General features: G+C 35.5%; 1 protein-coding gene across 1 annotated transcript; it reads left to right on the top strand.

The window, feature by feature from the left end:
* Positions 1-17,319: 17,319 nt before the first annotated feature.
* On the top strand, positions 17,320-20,559 carry LOC129005698 (uncharacterized protein K02A2.6-like). The gene has a single exon (XM_054434661.1). It carries the CDS (start codon positions 17,320-17,322, stop codon positions 20,557-20,559), a length of 3,240 nt encoding a protein of 1,079 aa, XP_054290636.1.
* The last annotated feature ends 1,162 nt before the right edge of the window (positions 20,560-21,721 follow it).

Raw genomic sequence — 21,721 nt, 5'->3', positions numbered from 1 at the left:
GGAAAGCGCGATATAACAGCCTACTCTCTCAAAACGAAATAGTATCATAGATTAAACATAAGTATGTATAATCCATGATTGTATTAGACTTACTTCTAAAACAACTAAAGACTGGAAAACACTTTAACTAACAACCCTAACTACCTCGACCCCAATCAGGCTAAGCCTAACACCCTAAAGAGACCCAACGCACCCCTTATCCGTTGTCACGACACCCGGCGACCGTCACTTCCCAGCTCCTCACAGCGACTGTCTCCGTAGGTACAACTACAACACACACTTGTATTGCATGTCCAGGATGGCCCGCTGGTGGGAAAATGTCCCAAACGCGGGAAAATTATGAGGGCTCTGCGTCACAATATAGTGGATTTAATATCTGTCTTTAATAAAATGTAAATTAAACAAGAAGAAGAAGAAAAAGTAGTACATTTACACCTTGATTTGCCTGAAATACCAATAAAGACATATCGATCACATTTTATACAATCTTTGACTAAGACATTCCATCTCCAAGTTAAAGTTGTCGCCAGGTTTTTGATAAAATTTGTCTTAGTTGATGTGTGCCACCTACAGTTTTCACTGATATAAATTACTGATTTCTGCCGAATTCACGATGGGTTTTTCAAAATTAAACCGATGGAATGACTTATTTTTAAGTCCACATTTTACAACAGCTTTCTTTTGAATTCTAAAAAAAGAAAAACAAAAACGGAGTTTAAGCGTAACTATATCATATTATCAAACGCATATTTAACTATACTTTGCAACGACGAGGTACGACAACAGGAGAGGAAATATTTCTTTAATGCTATTGTATAAACGAAAAATGTATTACAATTAGTTTCTAAAACCAATTTTATCGAGAACAAAAAACTATACAACCATACACTTGTAGCATGTGCTATTTAATTGTTGAAATTCAATTGTACGACAACGTTAACTTCAAAAATATTTTAACAAAAAAATTGTAATTTAAATATAAAAAAATAATGTAGTTAGTAAACAAAACAATGTTATAATGGAGCTCAAAATGTAGGTATGGAAACGCAAAAAGTTTCTGTCCATTACGAGACTATCATATTGTCTCTTTGACAAACAAACAAATCCATATTATTGGTTCAGGCGTTACTAAGTAACAAGTAAACAACAACCAATTCATAGAATGTCAATAATCATACTAATATTATAAATGTGAAAGTTTGTGTGTTTGTTTGTTTGTTTGAAGTTCAATCACGCATTAAGTACTGGTCGGATTGTGTTGAAATTTGGTATGATGATAGCTCACATTCCTGATTAACGTATAGACATATTCTTACCTCAAAAATTCTCTAGGGTTCCGCCCCAGCGGCTATAGAATTTACCAACAGGGTGCAGCACCATTACTTCTTTAAAAATTTATGACAACAGCTAATTTGAACCAAGCAGCAACAAAAACCTGAGTGTCAGAACTTTACTTCTTTCTATTGTTTAGGCGAAGTGGTAGAACATTATGGCTATGGTAGATGATCTAGATACTATAGTATACCGTAGATTATATTAAACCAAATTTTCTCAAAATTTGTCCTCTCTCATTGCAAATGCAAAGGACGAGTATTTAACTACAATAAGCATTGTATACCAACCCCGTACGAAGGACGGGTACTCTGCTAGTACAATATAAAGTAATTTATTTTACAAATAAATTAGCAAAGATTACATTTGTAGAAATAAATATAAAGGTATAGAAAATACCTTATAAGTCACACAAACCTTTGCAAACACGTAACTGCAAATAGGACGAGGAACTCCATTCAATCTCGCTTGCTGTTTGTATTCATCATATCGTCAATATACTTGAGATGCATACAGAATTGTACATCACAATATTACACATGTTGCTTCGTATTATTGCAATAAACATTGGGTCGCCGGAATTTTATTCCCTGGAATTTTACCCCCTGGGCAAAGCTGACGTCACTATGACGTAGCAACCTGGATATGAGTGGCCAAAAGTTTGTTCGCGGCCGGAATTTTACCCCCGCGGATTTGGAAGTCTAATGAAAGTAGCCAGAGCGTGATTAATTAGATTAGCGATAAAAACCGGAATTTTACCCCCTGACCATATAACTAGCGTTTAGACAACTGAAGATGTACGGGCCGGATTTTTACCCCCGGAATTTTACCCCCCGGAATTTTACCCCCGGATTGTTATTCCCCGGAATTTTACCCCCTGGCCGATTTTAGAAATTGAATGATTGATTTTCTAATTTCTGTTTTTAATTTATTGTAAACATTTCATTGTTTAGTCGCCTATCTTTATTTATTAATTTTGTAATCTCAACTAAGTAAACAGAAATCGTTGTTTAATTTCGATTTTCGGGATTTGCGTTTAGGGCCAACTGTTGGTTAGTAAGTATGTAAAATAAACTGAGTAGCTCATTTAAATGATAATTGGGTGAATATTAGTTCGTAAAGAAACAATAAGGTACATTTTGTTAATTGTTACAATACAAACGAAAACATTGTTTTACCACGTTTGTATAATAAATCGTTAAAGAAATCTTCGAATCAATTACCATTCTAATGTTTGTTTATACGTCATATTAAACAACAGTTGGCTTCAAAGGTCAAATCCTGATACTCGAATCTCAAAATTAAAATCAAAAAAACTGTTCGATTAGTTGATGTTACAATTAAATTAAGATAGGCTACTTAATAATAAAATGTTTACTATTAAATTAAAACAGAATGAAGATAATTAATCATTCTCACTAATTTATATATCTGGCCAGGGGGTAAAATTCCGGGGGTAAAAATCCGGGCCGTACACTCTAGGTTTTTATAATTTGATGTGTTCTGATTAAATTCACAACCGTGAAAAGATATGTTAATTCCACGTTTAATCCATCGAGCTGATGTCGGGAAACTCAAAAGTTCGCGGCCGGAATTTTTCCCCCTGGTTTGTGACGTCACGTTTGCCCAGGGGATAAAATTCCAGGGGGATAAAAATCCGCTACCCCTAAACATTATATTTGTTACAAGAGGTACACTGTACCGTAGAGGCACTTACCTACAACCGCTTTTTAAACTAGCCTTATCAATCCAATAGAATTGAAAAGATTCACTTTACCGCATTGGTTACTTACTTTACAGCACTGGGGTGGTAAAGTATTGGACCAATAGGGTTCGAGGGTTCACATTTATTTTGTAATTTTGTTGAATTTTTCATGCGTGTTTGGAAAAGAAGTAAAATTTGAATCCTTCGAACGTTCACTTATCAGCTGATGACGACCAATTTTATTGTTGACTTACCTACTTCCACTGAAAACTCACGCATAGCTTGAAAATTGAACTAAACGATTGGCTAACCAACAGCTTCAGGAATGTTTATTGAAAGGTTTTAAAAATGTCAGATACTTAGCTCTAGTAAAATTACGACATAGAAGTAATGGCTCAAACTGTTTGTAAAAATCTTATACCACCTTTAAGAAAAGGTAAAAAATAATATGTGTGCAAAACCTTTTATTCGTAGTCATTCACAGATGGTAATAATAATTTAAGAAATACTTTAATTAAATATGTTTTATTTAAATAACTTTTCGATCAGAATTGTACGTGTTAATAAATTTACGGAAAGTAAATAAAATTAACGTCTTATAACAATTAAAACATATACGCGTATACTGTTACTTAGCAGACGGTAAATATGCATAAAAGATGGTAAGTGGTGATCGATTTTGGAGTATCCAATCGAAATCGATCACCACTTACCATCTTTTATGTATATTTACCGTCTAGTGAGGAACAGTATAAAGGTAAATATATGTTTTAAGCGTTATAGGACTTTTCATTTATTTAATTTCCGTTTAATTAAATGCAATAACTAAGCTGTTTCAATACATTTGGTACTGTAAAAAAGGTTATATTTGTCTACTAATACCTATAACAGTACTTATGGTAACAATACAACTGTTAGCAGTACCTATCCCTGAAAAAAAGTAATAGAAAGAAAAATTACCACTTTTCTCCCTTCAAACAATGCTAAACAACGTTAAAAGGGTTTATAACATTGTTTAAATGGAGAAAAGTGGTCATGCATTTTGAAAAGTAGACATTTCTCTGTTATTATTTATTCATTCTTAACAAATAAGGTATCATTGAAAACTGCATAAAATTTACTAAACCTTTTTGTCTCTTGCAATGTTTTCATAAAGTTTACGGTTTTCGTGAAATTTGGCATCAAATATTTTAAATGGCTGCCATTTTAAAACTGTACACGATATTTTTGTATAATAAAAATAAAGATAGGTCTTAACACGATAAACAGTTATGCAAAAGTTCAACGCTGTATCTCAAACCGTTTAGGAGTCATTAATGTTATGTAAAAAACACATAAATACAGCCAGACGGAAAACTAGGCACCCACAGACTCATGTTCCTCTGGTGAAATGTGTTTGTCTCGACCTAAGCAATAACACTATATACATATGTCCAGAGAGTTAAGGGACACCCTATATGAAAATATTTAACCTAAAGTAATATATGTATAACGATTGGCAACTTTGATCTAGAAAGGTTGTCTATACTTTCGTCTTTTAAACAGTTAGAAAGGTTTTACATTCGTGTACTCTTCTACTCAAGTGGTTTAATGGTCCATTACTTCTTATTTAACACAAGTGTTTCTTCTCAACGTAGCAAAAACACATTATAATTCTCTCACAACCTAATATTCCTCCTCTTCTTTTTGTTAGCTAATACACATTACCAGATTCAAACATTTGTTTGTCGTTCTACCTAATTTGTATTCTTATTTAGACGATTTACAGGAGAAAAAATTTGAAAAATGACAGTGAAAAAATTAGATAAAACGACATATAACACTATTGTGGTAAATAGTTAAAACAAGAAGTAGACCTATTAATCGTCGAACAAAACATAAATAGTTATAAAACTTCTTTATTATAATTGGAAGTTGCCGATTGTTATGGAATTCACAGCATGTCTAAAATACTGTTAATAGGATGGAAAAAAAGATAAATACATTGACAGAATAATTATATAGTAAGCCTATATTTAACTTTAAAAAGTTGCTGTTTTCAATTTTAGTAAGATTTATTTATTCAATAGCTCTAAATGGGTACGCGTCTAATTGGCACCGCGTCAGATTGGCACCGCGACAGATTGGCACCGCTCCTAGAGGTGCCAATCAGTCGTAACAGTACACGACAGATTGGAACCTGGAGAAAGGGGTGGTCCCAATCTGTCGTGGTGCCAAGCTGACGGCTGCCGCAGAGGTGCCAATCAGTCGTAACAGTACACGACAGATTGGAACCTCGAGAAATGAGTGGTGCCAATCTGTCGTGGTGACAAGCTGACGGCGACCGCAGAGGTGCCAATCAGTCGTAACAGTATACGACAGATTGGCACCGCTGCCCTCAATAGGCCCACCTTTTCGTTTTACTTACTAGTCTGATGTTTGAAAGCAGAAACGTGTCAATACTTGATGCATGTCAATTAATGTATACACATTGATAATAACATTAACTTTAACAGCACAAACCGCTTTGTAAATGGTCCATCTAATCAAAGTTACAGTTCCTCAAGGCTTTTAATATTATGCCATTAAATTTAAGTTTATAATTTGGAAAACGTCTGATACCTACTAAAGTATTTGGCACAATTGAATGAAACCTTGCAGTCATTTTTCGGAAGGGGGGTGTGCGTTAACCTGGTTAAAAAGGGTTTTTTCATTCAGAAGTTACAGCTTGTCAAAGATATGACAATTTATCATTCAGTTAACTAATATTATTTCAATGAAATGATATTTTTTATGCATTATAGAGTGATAAATTATGTTATATTTGAGATGCTGTAATTTATTACTTAATTTACCTTTTTGTAAACAAGATGCGGTTGCACGCAAGTAGGCCTTCCCTATAAAATAATTACCGGTACTTCCTTCTTGGACCAAAACTCTAAAATCAGGTAATGTATAACTCGAGGTATGGTTAAAGTGAATACTGTATGCAAATCTTCTGAAATGGGGTTATTTAGGCGTGAAATTTACGTGAATTAAAATATATAAAGCTATGGAAATTGAAAGTGGTCGCCATGATGGATTTTCTACCTCATATCAGGACTTTGAGAAAAAAATACTTTTAAACACTTTCTTAGTATGCATCTAGATATAGGCTACATGCCATGATGTCGTGTTAGTTAAGCAGTTTGTAACTCGAGACCGGCTGGATCTTTTTAATGATTTATGATTTGTTGGATTCGTCTTTAACCCGATTAACACATGTATCTTCAGTTCAGTATTTAAATTTAGGGCTAAGCCCCACATATGTATGTTATGCGTATGAAGAAAAATATGATGGATTTTGACCATATGCATACATTAATTTAAATATTTTCGAAACAGCTGATTAAACATTTGACAGGTAATGTAATTGAAAGTCATTTTCAGCTGTTTTATGTTGTCTGTGATTGTTTTTTAAAAGGCTTATAAAGGTGGCCGGTTGATTTGGTTTTTTTTTTACTTTTATGGGGTACAAAGTTCGCCGGGTCATCTATTTTGTAATGTACAGTTCGCTCAATGTTTCTGTACATAACAATAAAATACGTTTTATATTAATCATTTTTCGTGTTAACATTAACAATTCGCATGTGTTTTCCTAGTAGGCCAACGCTTTATTTAAGGAATCTTGATCTTGATCAACAGTAATAACAAAAACTAGTCGAAATCAAAATACTACTGAGCAAGGCTTGGTCCTAACAGTAGGCCTACTTTACAAATATTAGGATTGAGAAACAGATGGTGTGGTGTAGTTAACTGAACTGTCATTAATAAAAAACGACCCCTAAATGCCTCAAGGGTCACAGCATTGACGCTAGTTTTTATTTATGGCCTTGTCCTATTTCAAAAAAGGATCATCTTATAAAAGGTGCTTGAAAAAATATTCGAAACCCTCCCAGCGTGGAGTTTTCCGGCTTCCTCAAATTCTCTGTACGTCCGCTCGTTTGTTAATGTCAACGTTGATGTTGAAGACCAAATTGACAGTTGGAAATGCCACATAACTTGCAGACTCAAATATAGAAATCTCCGTAATTTGAATAGCGTGAGGATGCCAGCAGTCCCTGGTGGTCGCCCGTAACAAAGACACTGTTGTTTGTCAACAAGGAATTAGGATTGCCCGTCTACCTGTTATGGGGGGGAGGACGCCCCGACTTTAAAGCCAGGTTATTGAACCACGAGGAAAATAATAGCTAAGGTAAACCAGGCCAGATTTAGATTAAATTTGCCGCACATATTATGTTAGTAGTGAATTGATATACGGTACTCGTATTAAGTGTACTGTACACTGTACTGTCAATAAAGGGGTTTCAATGATTTTAATTAACTTTAATATGGAAATCATTTTTTTTTTTGTAAGTAAGACACTGAGTTAATATGAGTAAACATGGTATGGTACATGTAATAATGACTTTTCTAACATTAAATTTGAACATGAGGTTAGGTTTCCCCAATACAGCATATGCAGACTCACGATAATCTGAGCCCCAATTGATCAAGCCTCCGTAGATAACCGAGCTCATCGGAAAAGTATAACAACAATAAAGCTATTAAACCCGTGAAAATTAACGTGAAAAGTGAAGTTTCTTTCTTTTAGTGCAGTAGTAAGTAGCAACCAGGTAGCAGCATTATTCTTACTAACAGTTGTTCGCTCAAGCTGTTGATTATCACAAATAGTACGTTCGTCTTACGCAAAAATCTTTAGTAGCAATTGTTACATATTTTACTGTGGGCCCTGACTGTGATATTTTGTATATTCCACGAAGCACGAAATGGAAGAATCCTTATTCACTAACTAATGCCACATCTGATTCAAACTACAATGCTTAATCAGTTTAAAAAAATCATTCTATAAACATGCTATCTGGTAGCAAAAGCGTAATGAAAAAATCACTCTAAAAGGGCCATTACACATTTGGCGAGTTTCTTGCAGACGTTTGGCGGTTTTTGCACTCAAGAAGTAGTTGTGGTTTCTTCCTTACGAAAAGGGATTTGTTTGAATTTTTACGAGCAGGAATAAAATAGTTTTGCCACCTGTTTCAACTACACAAGTTGTTTCTATGATATTAAATAACATTAAAAAGATATAAGGTTTACCAACAGGGTGCAGTACTATTAATTGTTTAAATTGATGACAACGGCTAATTTTCAAAACTAAACCCAAAAATTTTTAGTTGCCTAGGTTGCAAAAAAAGCCGGTACCTTTAATTAAAATATTTACTATGTAATCGAACTGAAAGAAATTGACTCCTGACTATATCAACGTGAACTAGAAAGTCATGAAAGGTTTTTCATAAAATTGAAACTTCTGAGAAATATATTAGAAAGGTTATTCGCTTGTACGAAGAACATGTGTCATTCGTGTAGACATACAAACTCTTTAGAAAATTAGAATACTTTCATAAACCCATCAACAACAATCCTAGGAAGAACGGAAATGCCATCAGGTCCGTTTCGGAATACCTAGGGTTGAAACTATTTGAACACCTGCTGCCTCCCGGGAAAGGTTACATAGTACTCCCGGTAAAGAAATTGTAATTCGGTCTTCCAGCATTTCGCGTTGAACTTTTAATTATCATCCATACTGATCATTGAACTGATCATTCAGGTTTATAAAAAAATACACATATTACAGTACATATGACATATTACAATATGCATAAACTTAAACCACATGCATAAGTCCCTAAAGCGCTCAAATGTAAAACAAATTTTTGTAAGAATTATATTTTCTATGTGTCAGAATAAATATCCCTGTACACGATATCTTTTGTGTAAACAAGTTTTTTGTTTATCATCGTTTGCTTCTGTTGACGTTATTTTCAATAAATAATTTATTCACTCCAGAGGTTTAACTCTGTAATGCAGCAAACATATAATTGTTTGTGAATAAATACTGGTTTACTAAGGTAGCTTTGGTGTTTGGTCTTGTGGTTAATGGTCATAAATAGGCTTCGCTGATAAAAATTTTGAAATTGTCTTCGTCAAATATGAAAAGGCAAATGAAGGTGTGTTGAGGTAAGCTCAGTTCTTGGTAAAAACCACTAAACCATCCCGACCCGGTTATTATTTCTAAGTGTATACTCCTTTTGTAAAGGTTTAACAAAATTAGTGTAAACTAAAGGCATCCAATTGACCAAACTTAACCCTAGATTTGTTTCTGATCAACATAAAAAATACAATTAATGTAAGTTTATGTGGTGGTATTCCACCTAAAGGTGCGATTGACCCTATGGACACATATTCTATCAAAATAGGCCTAATAATAGGCTGATTCCTAAATATTTTGCGACTGTCTAGGTTTCCATTAAACAGTTATCGAAACTATTTATTATTAGTTATTTATTCAACTATGCATTTATTTATCGTTACTTTTAGTTTGTTCTTTGTCCATGTTTTTCACATGTATACTTTATTCTTATTATTGTTACAATTGACATTCCTTTCATTGTTATTATATATAGATAGGCTATCTAGTCATAATGAGCAAAAGTCCGTTGGCAAGTAGATAAAATAAAAATAAAATTCAACTACTTATTATACGCTTAAAAATTCGCAAATTTGAAAGGTTTCACAGTAAAATAATTCATTTCAACTTTCTAATATATAACTAAAAAGTCTTAATTATTATAGGTAACGTTATCCCTGGTTTTAAATAGTACTAGCAGTGTACCCGTCCTTCGTACGGGGTTAGCAAATAAGCATAAAGTGCTTATTGCAGTTATCCTCAAGCTTTGCTTTTGTAATAGGGAAGGACACGATTTGGTAAAATTAAATTTGTTTCTTTAAATTTACGCTATGCTATAGTACTTTATAACACATCTACCATAGCCATAATGTTTTACCACTGCACATAAATAATAGAAAAAAAAATCAAATCACACAATATCACAAATGATTTATTAACTTGAAAACATAACCATAACTGTAAACAATCCTACTTTGACAGTTGGAGTAGCACAGCATTTTGTTGCTGCTTAGTTCAAATTAGCTGTTGTCATAAATGCAAAAAAAATATAGTACTGCACCCTGTTGGTAAATGTTATAACTTTTAATGCTTTTGCATATCATAGAAATCTTTTTTTCAAGTTTGATATAAAAACTTTGATATATAAAATGTCAAAGAAAACATGACCAAAAACGTAATGATATTTGTTTTTGTAGATCATAAAAAGTTGCACAAGCTACATATTTATACTGAACATATTAATTATGAGTCAGTATCTCTTGTTTCCGTGGATGTACGTACGCCCCAACAATAGGAGTCGGACCCGGAAAACAAGACGATTAGTGATAATTGACAGACTCTCTGCCTCACTCTGACCGTTCCAAAACTTGAATCAACTTAAAATTTGATTAATGTTTCGGGAAGTCGTAACAGTTTGATACGTCTGCCCTTTGCAGTATTATTAATATGGTTTACACAAGAATCTATAGAATGACTGTTGAAGTGATTGACTTTAAATTAAAGAACTATATTTTAACGTTTAACGTTTTAACGTAATTTATAATGTACGTTATTTAGATGGAAAGTAAATAAAAGAAACGTCTTATAACATTAAAAACATATATTTACGCTTATACTGTTACAAGATGGTAAATACACAAAAAAATATGGTAAATGGTTACCACTTACCATCTTTTTTGTACATTTACCGTCTCTACTTGAATACTGCAAGTAGTTAAATCTCATTCACGAGGAACAGGTGTAGTATTGATTGACTTTAGAGAAGGATTGGATTAATATTCCAGCTCCACTCAATATTGCACGCAGAAAACTGCGTTGAAGAAAGGGGTGGTGCCAATCTGTCGTGGTGACAAGCTGACGGCGGCCGCAGAGGTGCCAATCAGTCGTAACAGTACACGACATATTGGAACCTCGAGAAAGGGGTGGTGCCAATCTGTCGCGGTGCCAAGCTGACGGCGGCCGCAGAGGTGCCAATCAGTCGTAACAGTACACGACAGATTGGAACCTCTAGAAAAGGGTGGTGCCAATCTGTCGTGGTGCCAAGCTGACGTGGGGTGATATTTCATGGCCTCATGTCAACGAGGTTCCAATGTGACGCCGGGTGCTAAAACACCATGGTGCCAATCTGTCGTGGTGCCAATCTGACTGCGACTCCTTTAAATTGACATGAGACAAACAGTACAAGGCAATAAATTGTAAATTAAAAAAAAATATATTACTTCCTTCTCATTATTACTCTTTATCCATACCGAAACCATATTACATTATGTCATACATTCGTTCAATGAGGAAATAAAATGTTGTGAATTTTAGACAAAACTAGTAGTCCCTTTTATGCAAATCAAATTACATTTATTTAAGTCCTCTTTCTCCCATCCCTGGATCAATATGCAAATCCGTAAAAGATCTTCACGTATGTAAATAGACCATCCATATTCATCTGAGATATCCTTTTACAGAGTCCTAAAGACCAAGCTATGGTGTAAACCTATACATCACATGAAATTAACTTGCCATGTCATACAAGCACGGTGCGTAACTTGTATTTTGTTTGGGTAAACTATCCTAAAATAGTTTGAACAGTAAAGAAAACTGAGTGTGTATGCTCTTAACGAAATGCATAAATCTTACTCAAACAAGAATTGTGGAGGAGTGTAAACCTTTTTACTAAGTACACACTCTTACAGTTATGTCCCGGAGATCTTAGTGTCCCTGAACATTTATCTACACTACACTTAGTTGAGGAAAACCTTTCATAATACTTTTTCTTATTTTCTTAAATTACCCAAAACATACCTTCAATTAAAACATGACATTGAAACACAATGTATTTTTCCTACAGTTACCTAACAATGTACATGTTCTCTCACTGGTTTGAGAAAGCAAAGTGGCCAATTCGCTCATCAGTAAGACAATGTTAACATGAGGGTTAATTACAATGTTAACATGAGGGAGAATGTTAACATGTCTCACTCTAATTACTTTGTCTCACTCCAGATTTGCGACGTGAAGGCACGTTTCTTTACCAATTTATTTGTTTTATGGTAACTGTAAGAAAAATATAATGTGCAACTCGAGTGCAAAGTGCAATCGCCTCACTCGAGAGAAATCCTTACTCACAGTTTAATTAGTATAAATATGTGTGGTGTTAGTATAAATATTTGGTAGCCGAGGCGAGTGAGAAATAGTTTCTCGAGACATAAATAGTCTCACTTTGCTCACGTTGCACAAATAACTATAGTGTGTCATTGCTCAAACAGCTTTAAAAAATTAGTGGTATGTTTAATACATGTAGGCCATTTACTGGGAGCATTTTGTTTTGGTCTTTTGTATTCAAAATTAAAATGACAGTTTCTATGTCAGTAATATTTTTACCTTCGACGGTTTTATAAGCTATCCTTTTCAAACCAGTTCTTAGAATTAAAAGGATTCGCTTTCCAGTATTTTTTACTTATTTTACAGTATTGTTCTGTTACTTTACAGAACAAGTTTGGACCAATGGTGTTCAAGAATTGAGAGAAAATAAGGAAAATCGTAATCCTTCGAACGTCGACTTATCAGCTGTTTAGACCAATTCAAAACTGGCAATTTAAACAATGAGTGAGTGATTGGGACTATGTCGTTGCATCACAGCCAGTGGCATGATCGGACTATGGGAACAGGGGTATATGGGGGGTTTTATGGGGTAAAAATTGATTTTCCCATTTTTGACCCTAAACACTTAAAATTTAGTAATTTCTTTCCAAACCATTTTGTAGAGCTTAAAAAAACAAACAATTTAGTATATTGAAGCGTTATTATGCGCCTAACGGAGAAAATTCCAAAAAACTGTAAATTTAAAATTCCCATGTTATTCTTAGGGAGAATAAATAAACTGATGTAGTTTGCTTGTTTATGAACATATTTTGATCAAATTTGGAAAATGTGTTCATTTCATACTAAACTATTAACAATTTACAAAAAAAAAACCTTTTTACCCTCCCTGTTGCAGCAAATCTAATTACTCATTAAAATAATGCTATTTAAATAGGGAATAAATGTGATTTTTTTAAGGAGACATTTTAGTGTAAATCCATGTAAATCAGGCAAATGGAAATTCGCTTAGTCTGCAGGTTTGCTGCGGCGGGGGTATTTTTCATTTCCAAGCATTTCTCTAAGAATTCCTTTAATATTTTTCTCTTCAGTGTCTGAAATGTTTTTTCGAGGATTGGACTCGATTTTGATTGAAACAAAAAAGTACTATGAAATTGAAATGAAAAGTACTTGTGGAAACCATATTCGATGAATTATTAGTCCTACACAGCGAGCAAGGAATACCAATATTCCTTATACTTAAACTGGACCTTAAAACTCGAATAACTTAAATGCAATACCAATATATCAATATTGGTATTCCTTGCTCGCTGGTCCTACATTGTTAATATAGCCACGTGTATATTACGAACGAATACATCAGTGAACATGTGACTTGTAACGTTGTACAGATTCCCTTTCACTACACAGGGAATGCTTTGTAGTTCAGTGATGTTGTTAGGTAGGGTTGTCTTTGAATAGTCTCCAAGTTGTTCATCAAAGATACAAAATACTGATCACGAAGCGAGTTGGCTTAATGATTTATATAAAACTCTTGAATACCAACCAACATTGAATTGATGGAACTTTCAATCGCTTATTTACAAGACTAAAGTTTCTTAAGTTTAAGAAACTTTATTACTAAAGTGAATGATTTATTGTTAACTGTCTACTATTGTTGTATACACAGTATAAAAGTAAAACATTGTAATAGTCCCGTGAACTGTAACTTTCAGAATAAGCAAAAATATATTATTAACAAATAAAGAGGTTTCATAGAAACAAAGAATAATTTAATTGTCATTTAATTACTTTTTAAAACACCTTGTCTTAATTTAATTTTATATTGCATTATTTCTTAACTTTATTTTGTGTTTTAAAATAATTTTTTGTTAAATGCTGTTAATTTCGAAAAGAAATGGCCTACAAATTACTAAACATTGTAGTTTTAGTTGCTGAAACTGTTGTTTAAAAATTATTGAAATCGAATATTGAATGATTGTAAAAAAGGCCCCATATCTTGTTGACATAACCCTTCTTCTGGATAGTGCTATTGATGTTGTGCTTACACAGAAAATTTCACTTGTCCGATTCGGCCAAGTCCAGCCCGGCGAAAAAGTTTAGCCGCCTCCAAAAATATGGGAAGCATTGTTCCGTATTTTGGAGGACCGGACCTGATCCGATAACTGTAGTCACTGCTTTAAGGAGTATCTCGACCATTTTAAGCTCTGCCGTGATCTGATGCATTCGTTTAAGGATGTATCCCAACAATTGTTTACGATACTGGTTGAGTGGCAATCAGGTTTCCGGCAAACTCCCTCTCATACTAATTTTCTTACACTTACCCTAATTAACTCAACGCATCTAAAGTTTAAAACATTCAGATTTACTTAAGGTTTTCTTTTCTGTTTCCAATCGTTCTGCAGGTAAGACGCCAAAGAGGAAACTAATAAATCTATAATGCTTGCACTATAAAATCATTATAACTAAATCACATAAATTTATAAACAGTTTAATTATCAATATAAAATAAGTAAAAACAATATCTGGTTTCAAAAGGATTATGTCAGAAAGAGAAGAAACTGGTTTATACAATAATTCAATATTCGTATTTAATAATTGGCCAACAACACATTTAAAAAAATATAAACTATACTATATACACCTATTTGTATTATTTAAATATGATTGATATTTAAATAAAAACGCATTACTTAATGGTAAATGGTAACTTATTTTTAGATGGCTTTGAGTAGCAATTCATTACTGTGTAGGATGTAGGCCTACTCAAAGAACTACAGATCTGATATTGTAATTTATTTATAATATTAAACTATAGGACCCTGTGCTGCTCCGCAGCGTTGAAATTGGGTTTTGATTGCGTAATACAGTATCTTAAACTTAACTGATTCAAACGATCAATATTTCAATTTTAAGCCTTTATTTATAGGAGTATTTTAAGACCAAGACGTATAAAACTACTAAAATAAAAATATAGTTAGGTATCATTTATTGCAGATAAGTCCTAAAATAATTACAATTATTGTATCGGGATTCAGCAGCGTGCTTCAGGTATTCCCGATCCTAGTATTCAATAGCTCAAATGAAGACTGGTATTCCACTGAAGGTTCCTAGACCAAAACATATAAGATAATGTAACTAGAACTGGTGAAATACATATTTAGTTTAAGTAAGAAAAAAAACCAATTTCTGTTTTTTGGTTGAGTAAAACAGTAGATTCATTAATGGCCAATCTGTGTGTGCATACTTTTAATTATACCAAACTATAAATATTGGTGGGGTAGAAGAGCCGAACCGACTCAGAAGAGTATAACCAATATTTATAAGATATAGATGGTAAATTGATCACTGAGCCGATTATTAACAACAAATGTAGAACGGATGTCAATCCTGCTTTACCTTTGTTCCTGAGAAAATATGTATTCTTTCCAATTTATATCAAAATTTTAAGATATTATCTTAGAAACAGTTAAATTGATAAAGTGCTAGTTTTGGCGTAAATACCTTTTTACGGTGATATATATAAATTATACAACAATTTTATCTTATTGTATCCTATCTGATAACAGGGCCTCCCGTGTAACGAGTGATAATAGAACCCCAGGGGTGAAGTTTACTTATATTTTATTACAATCCTATTCACCAGCAGAGCTTGTTTGTATTTGGATTGAAAAGGTTTCAAATTGCACAGAGTGACGCAGCATCACCCCGTTCTGTTAAGATAAGCGTAAAGTATCATGACTTATGAAGGAAATGGACTCCTATGCCACAAGGAGTGATTTTCATGATTTTTACACTAGAAACAGACATCAATTTGATATATAATACCCAATGTTAGTCTAAGTAAAACAAAGAAAAGTCAAAATTCTGGGCCTAAAATGTCTAAATAAATTGCCCAACAAATTGCTATCACTTCCTTACAAAGTTTTTAAAGCTAATATTCACATGTGGCTAGTAAAGAACCCATTCTACAAACTTAACGATTTTTTTAGAACTTCCCAGACTGTAGTATATTATTAAAGTAAAGTAGCAAGAGGAATTTAAGTTTATGTATTGGCTACACTGACCACCGATGACGACAACAGCTGACGTCACAGCCCGACGTCGGAGACAAGCAGTCTAGTAAATGCATAACAGGTTAGTGGACGTAATTACGATACGTGTAGTTGTAACAATGGCGCAGTCGCCGGATTAAATATTGGTTTTGTCGCAGTAAAACTAGTGAAAGTTTTGTAAAGTGCGTTCTTTAAAACCGCAAAAGTGCGAAATGTCGAGTATCGGTAGAGTTTCGGAATTTAATCCCCACGAAGAGGACATCAGTTCGTATTTATTACGACTCAAGCATTACTTCAAGGCCAACGATGTCAAGTCGACGAATCATGTCTCCATCTTGATAACAGTGATTGGGCCTAAGATTTTGGCTGTGTTAATGGACTTAATATCCCCTAAGAAGATTGACGATGAAACATACGAAAGCCTAAGTAAAACATTGGAAGAACATTTTGCTCCTAAAAGGCTCGTTGTTGCGGAACGATATACGTTTTATAGTCGTTGTCAAAAACCGGCAGAGTCAATAGCGGATTTTATGGTCGCTATCAAACATTTAGCCAGTACTTGTAATTTCGGTACATTCTTAAATGATGCTTTGAGGGACAAACTAATATCAGGCATTAGTAATGATGGAATAAGGCAAAAGTTGCTTTCCGAAGAATTAGATTTGAGCAAAACTTTTGCTCAAGCGCTCATGCTAGAACAGGCTGAAAGGCAAACAGGCTTATTCGGGAATCATCCTGTGCAAGATATTTCCAAATTTAGTGTGAAAAAGTGTGCACGTGGTCCTATGAAAAGTGGGAATCCTGCTGGGTACAAGTTAAAATCTTTTGAAGAGAAAAATAATGATAACAAGATAAAGTGTTATCGTTGCACAAGTTGGGATCATAAGGCTCATATGTGTCCTTATAGTAATTATAGGTGTAATTTGTGTAGAAGAGTAGGCCATCTTAGCAAGGCGTGCAAATCTAAAGGCGAAACTGCCGTAAAAAGCCAGCTAAAAGGAAGGTATAAGGTGTATCAACTGGAAGATAAAGGGAAGCCTAGCCTAGACATAAATGAGGATGTGGAAAATTTGTCTCTATATAATATTGGTTCATGCTCAAGTAACTCTGATTACAAGGTAAGGCTAGCTATAGAGAATGTGCCTGTAGTTATGGAAATTGACACTGGTTCGGCACTGTCAGTGTGTCCTCAGGAAATATTTGAGAAATATTTTTCTCACGTTCCATTGAGATCTGTAGATATTAAGTTGATAACCTATTCCGGCAACGAAGTCATAGTAACTGGGCAAGCTCAAGTCAATGTTGACTACAAGGACCATTCTTATTGTTTGCCTATGATGGTGGTTCAAATAAATCGTACTAACCAACCAATGCTCTTAGGAAGAAACTGGATTAAGCACATTGATTTAGATTGGAAATCAATTTTCTCATGTAATTTTGCTAGCGCAACCGCTACTGGTAGGCATGAACCCAAGCCTAATGAGGCAGCCAAAGATGGGGTTTCACCTAACCTAACCGGAAAGGTTTCTATAGAACCTAATGAGGTTAAGGCATTAAAACAAAAATATGTCTCTGTATTTAGAGGTGGTCCGGGGGAGATCAAAGATGTTGAGGCTAGGATAGTCTTAAAAGAAAACTCTATCCCTAAGTTTTGTAAATATAGACCTGTTCCGTACGCTTTGCGTACTTCTGTTGAACAAGAGATTGATCGGATGATATCCGAAGGTATTGCCTACCCTGTTACAAGCTCACAGTGGGCTACCCCAATAGTAGTTATACAAAAGAAACAAGGCGTCCGCTTGTGCGGGGACTTTAAAGTTACTCTGAACCAGGTTATACAGTCAGAACATTATCCGTTGCCGCAGCCCGAAGATATATTTGCCTCGTTAGCGGGCTGTAAATGTTTTTCTGTGTTGGATTTGGAGGCGGCGTACCTCCAGCTTGCTGTTGCAGAGGAGTCTCAGGAACTTCTGACATTGGCGACACATAAAGGTCTCGTGCGGCTACGTCGCTTACCATATGGCTTGTCGTCAGCCCCGGCCCTCTTCCAGGCGGCGATGGACAAGATAATTGGAGGACTCCCAGGTACAGTGGCGTACCTGGATGATGTGTTGGTTGGTGGATCATCCCGAGAGGAGGCTCTAACAAGATTGGAACATGTTCTGCAGCGACTTCAAAGCTATGGAGTTAAGGTAAACCAAAGCAAATGTAAATTTTTACAGCCTTCTGTTCAATATCTGGGATACTGTTTGACTTCAGAGGGAATTAGTCCCCAGGAAGGTATTTTGGAAGCGATCCGTGACGCTCCAGAACCAACGTGTAAGGAAGAGCTCAAGGCCTATGTAGGCCTAATCAACTATTATGGTAAATTCATTTGTAACCTGTCAGATAAAATAAGCTGTTTCTATGACCTACTTAGAAAGGACGAACCTTGGGTATGGTCTAAAGGGTGTTCAGAGGTTTTTCAGCAGAGTAAACAATGGGTGTTGTCTACTGATGTATTGGTTCACTATGACGTGCAAAAACCTTTGACATGTGATGCGAGCCCACGGGGTGTTGGAGCAGTACTTTCTCATCTCATTGACGGTGTGGAAAAACCAATTGCGTTTGCCTCAAAATCTTTGAGTGCAAGTGAAAAGAATTACTCTCAACTTCACAAAGAAGCGTTGGGGCTTGTGTTTGGAGTCAAAAAGTTCCATAAATACATTTATGGTCGTTCAAATGTTGTGTTGCAGACAGATCATGCGCCTTTGGTTGCCATTTTTGGAAGTAAGCGAGGAGTGCCGTGTGTAGCTGCGGCTCGTCTTCAACGCTGGGCGTTGATTTTGTCAGCCTATAACTTCAAGGTGAAGTACAGGCGAGGGGTGGATCTCCCTCATGCTGATGCCCTTTCAAGATTGCCGCTGCCCAATGATGAGACCATGGAATTGGAGGCCAATCACCTCTCTCACGTGGAAAATGTGGTGGAAGTATTTAGCTGCTACAAATTGGTGAGTGACGACACACCTATTACGGCTAAAGATATTGCTAGATTGACTGATAGGGATCCTGTGTTATCAAAAGTAAGGGACTTTATTTGGCACGGTTGGCGTTCGGCCGATGAACCTGAGTTAATTGCATATTTCAGAAGGAAGGATGAACTGTCGGTTGACAACCATTGTGTCGTTTGGGGAGCACGAGTAGTCGTGCCCGAAAAACTTCGGAGTGCTGTAATCCGATTACTACATGACCAGCATCCAGGAATATCGCGTATGAAAATGTTAGCCAGGAGCTACGTCTGGTGGCCTGGTCTTGAGAAAAATATAGAGGAAACCGTGTCTACCTGCACTGTTTGTCAGTGCACTAGAAATGCTGCCGTTAAGGTGCCACTGTATCAATGGCCTAGAACTACCAACAGGTGGCAGAGAATTCATATTGACTATGCGGAAGATCCGCAAACTAGACAACAACTGTTAGTTATAGTTGACAGTTTTTCAAAATGGCTTGAAGTGTTTCTTATGAAATCAACTACATCATTCAAAACCATTGAAAGATTACAAACCTTGTTTGCTGCTTATGGGTTGCCGGAAGAACTGGTAAGTGACAATGCACCTAATTTTACGAGTGCCGAGTTCAGGGAGTTTCTGAGTAGGAATGGTATAAAATTCACCTTGTCACCCCCCTATCACCCTGCGTCCAATGGCGTGGCCGAAAGATGTGTGCAAGAGGTAAAGAAAAATCTGCATAGGCAAGTGTTAGAAAGTCAATTGGAAGGTGTTACCTTACAGCATAAATTAGACAACTTCCTGTTTGTGTACCGGAACACACCCAGCACAGTAACTGGACTCTCACCAGCCGAGTTGTTTCTCCAATGGAAACCCAGAACAAAATTGACCCTACTTAAGCCTAATTTGTTGTCAGTGATTGATAAAAAGAAGGAACAGCAACGTTCAGCTGCAAACAGCATCCGAGGTGATGCTAGACATTTTGACAAAGGAGATAAGGTGTGGGTGAAGACGGTCAGAGGGGAGCATGTGTCCTGGGTTCCGGGAAAAGTGATGGAGCAAAGAAGCCCTGCGACTTATGTTGTAAGTGTGTTAGGCAAGGTCCGGTTCTGTCATGCGGACCATCTGCGTTCCAGTCTTCTGGGAGACGAAGAGGAGACTTTGGTGGATAGGCGAATTCCACAGCCATCACCAGTCAAGGCATCACCTCCGGTTAGGCCTATTTCACCAGTGAAGATACCTAGCCCTCAGCCAGCGGCGATAACGCCCTCACATCAGAGGCGAAGCCTGCCAGAAGCATCTAGCCCTCTACCAAGACTTGAAGAAATACATGAAGTGCAGTCAAGCCCGCAACTTCTTAGACGGTCTCAACGGGCCGTTCGTAAGCCGAGGAGGCTTGATCTTTAAGTAAACAGTCGACTGTGTAACTGAAGAAGTAATTTTTATTTTGAGTTATTTGAAGAAAAGTTTTAAGTTAAATGCAATGAACTATGGACTTTGAAATTGGTTAAGGATTTTTGGTATTAGGCCTAGGATTATTATTTAGGCCTATTAAAGGAAGAGCTTGATTTTAAGTTGGGGCGAGTGTAGTATATTATTAAAGTAAAGTAGCAAGAGGAATTTAAGTTTATGTATTGGCTACACTGACCACCGATGACGACAACAGCTGACGTCACAGCCCGACGTCGGAGACAAGCAGTCTAGTAAATGCATAACAGGTTAGTGGACGTAATTACGATACGTGTAGTTGTAACACAGACCATTACATATTGAGTAATGTTTGTACTTTTTCTCTTATAGTTATCCAGTTATCCTCATCTGCATGCATTTTGTATTCTCTTTGTACCTTTTGATTTGACCTTGTACTCTACATCCATTGTACTCTTTCTTGACAAATGTTTACCAACATAATACCTCTCATTGACCATTCCACATGCAATTGTGTTCTCTATTGGCAAAAAAGCTTTGATTTGATTTGATTTGAAATAGTTAAATAATTTCTAAATAACTTCTTTATCAGCATCGTACGTTCTATTAAATTATCTGAAAGCACAAAAAATAGTCAAATAACGTGTAATAATATGATCACTCTTATACTGTTTACTCACAAATCGATATACGTTTAAAAGATGGTAGGTGGTAATCGATTTCGATTGGACACTCCAATCATCGTCAGATCCAATAGGTGAATGACAAGAATCAAAATGGTGTCCCTTAAATGTACTGTAGCTAATAGTAAGTAGTAGCCAATAGTACCTATTTAAGGACGCTAATTTGATTCTTGTCTTTCTCCTATTGGGTCTATGATTGGAGTGTCCAATCGAAATCGATCACCACTTACGATCTTTTATTTTTATTTACCGTCTTGTAAGTAAACAGTATAAGTGTAATTATATTATTACAACTGTTATTTGACGTATTTCTTGTGCTTGCAGGTAAATAATTTCTTGGGGTACAGTTTCTCAACTGGGCTACGCTAATATTGATTGAAGCTATCTATTCGATTAGTAAACACAAATGTTGTTATCTATTGCCATAGTCTATTATTGTTATGTATAGTAAATTTATT

The sequence above is a fragment of the Macrosteles quadrilineatus genome, unplaced genomic scaffold (genome assembly GCF_028750875.1).
Source record: "Macrosteles quadrilineatus isolate MER2022 unplaced genomic scaffold, UCM_ALF_1.0 Scaffold_31__1_contigs__length_1484076, whole genome shotgun sequence".
Classification (NCBI taxonomy): domain Eukaryota; kingdom Metazoa; phylum Arthropoda; class Insecta; order Hemiptera; family Cicadellidae; genus Macrosteles; species Macrosteles quadrilineatus.
The sequence above is the reverse complement of the archived record's forward strand: the minus strand, read 5'-3'. Positions and strand labels throughout refer to the sequence as shown.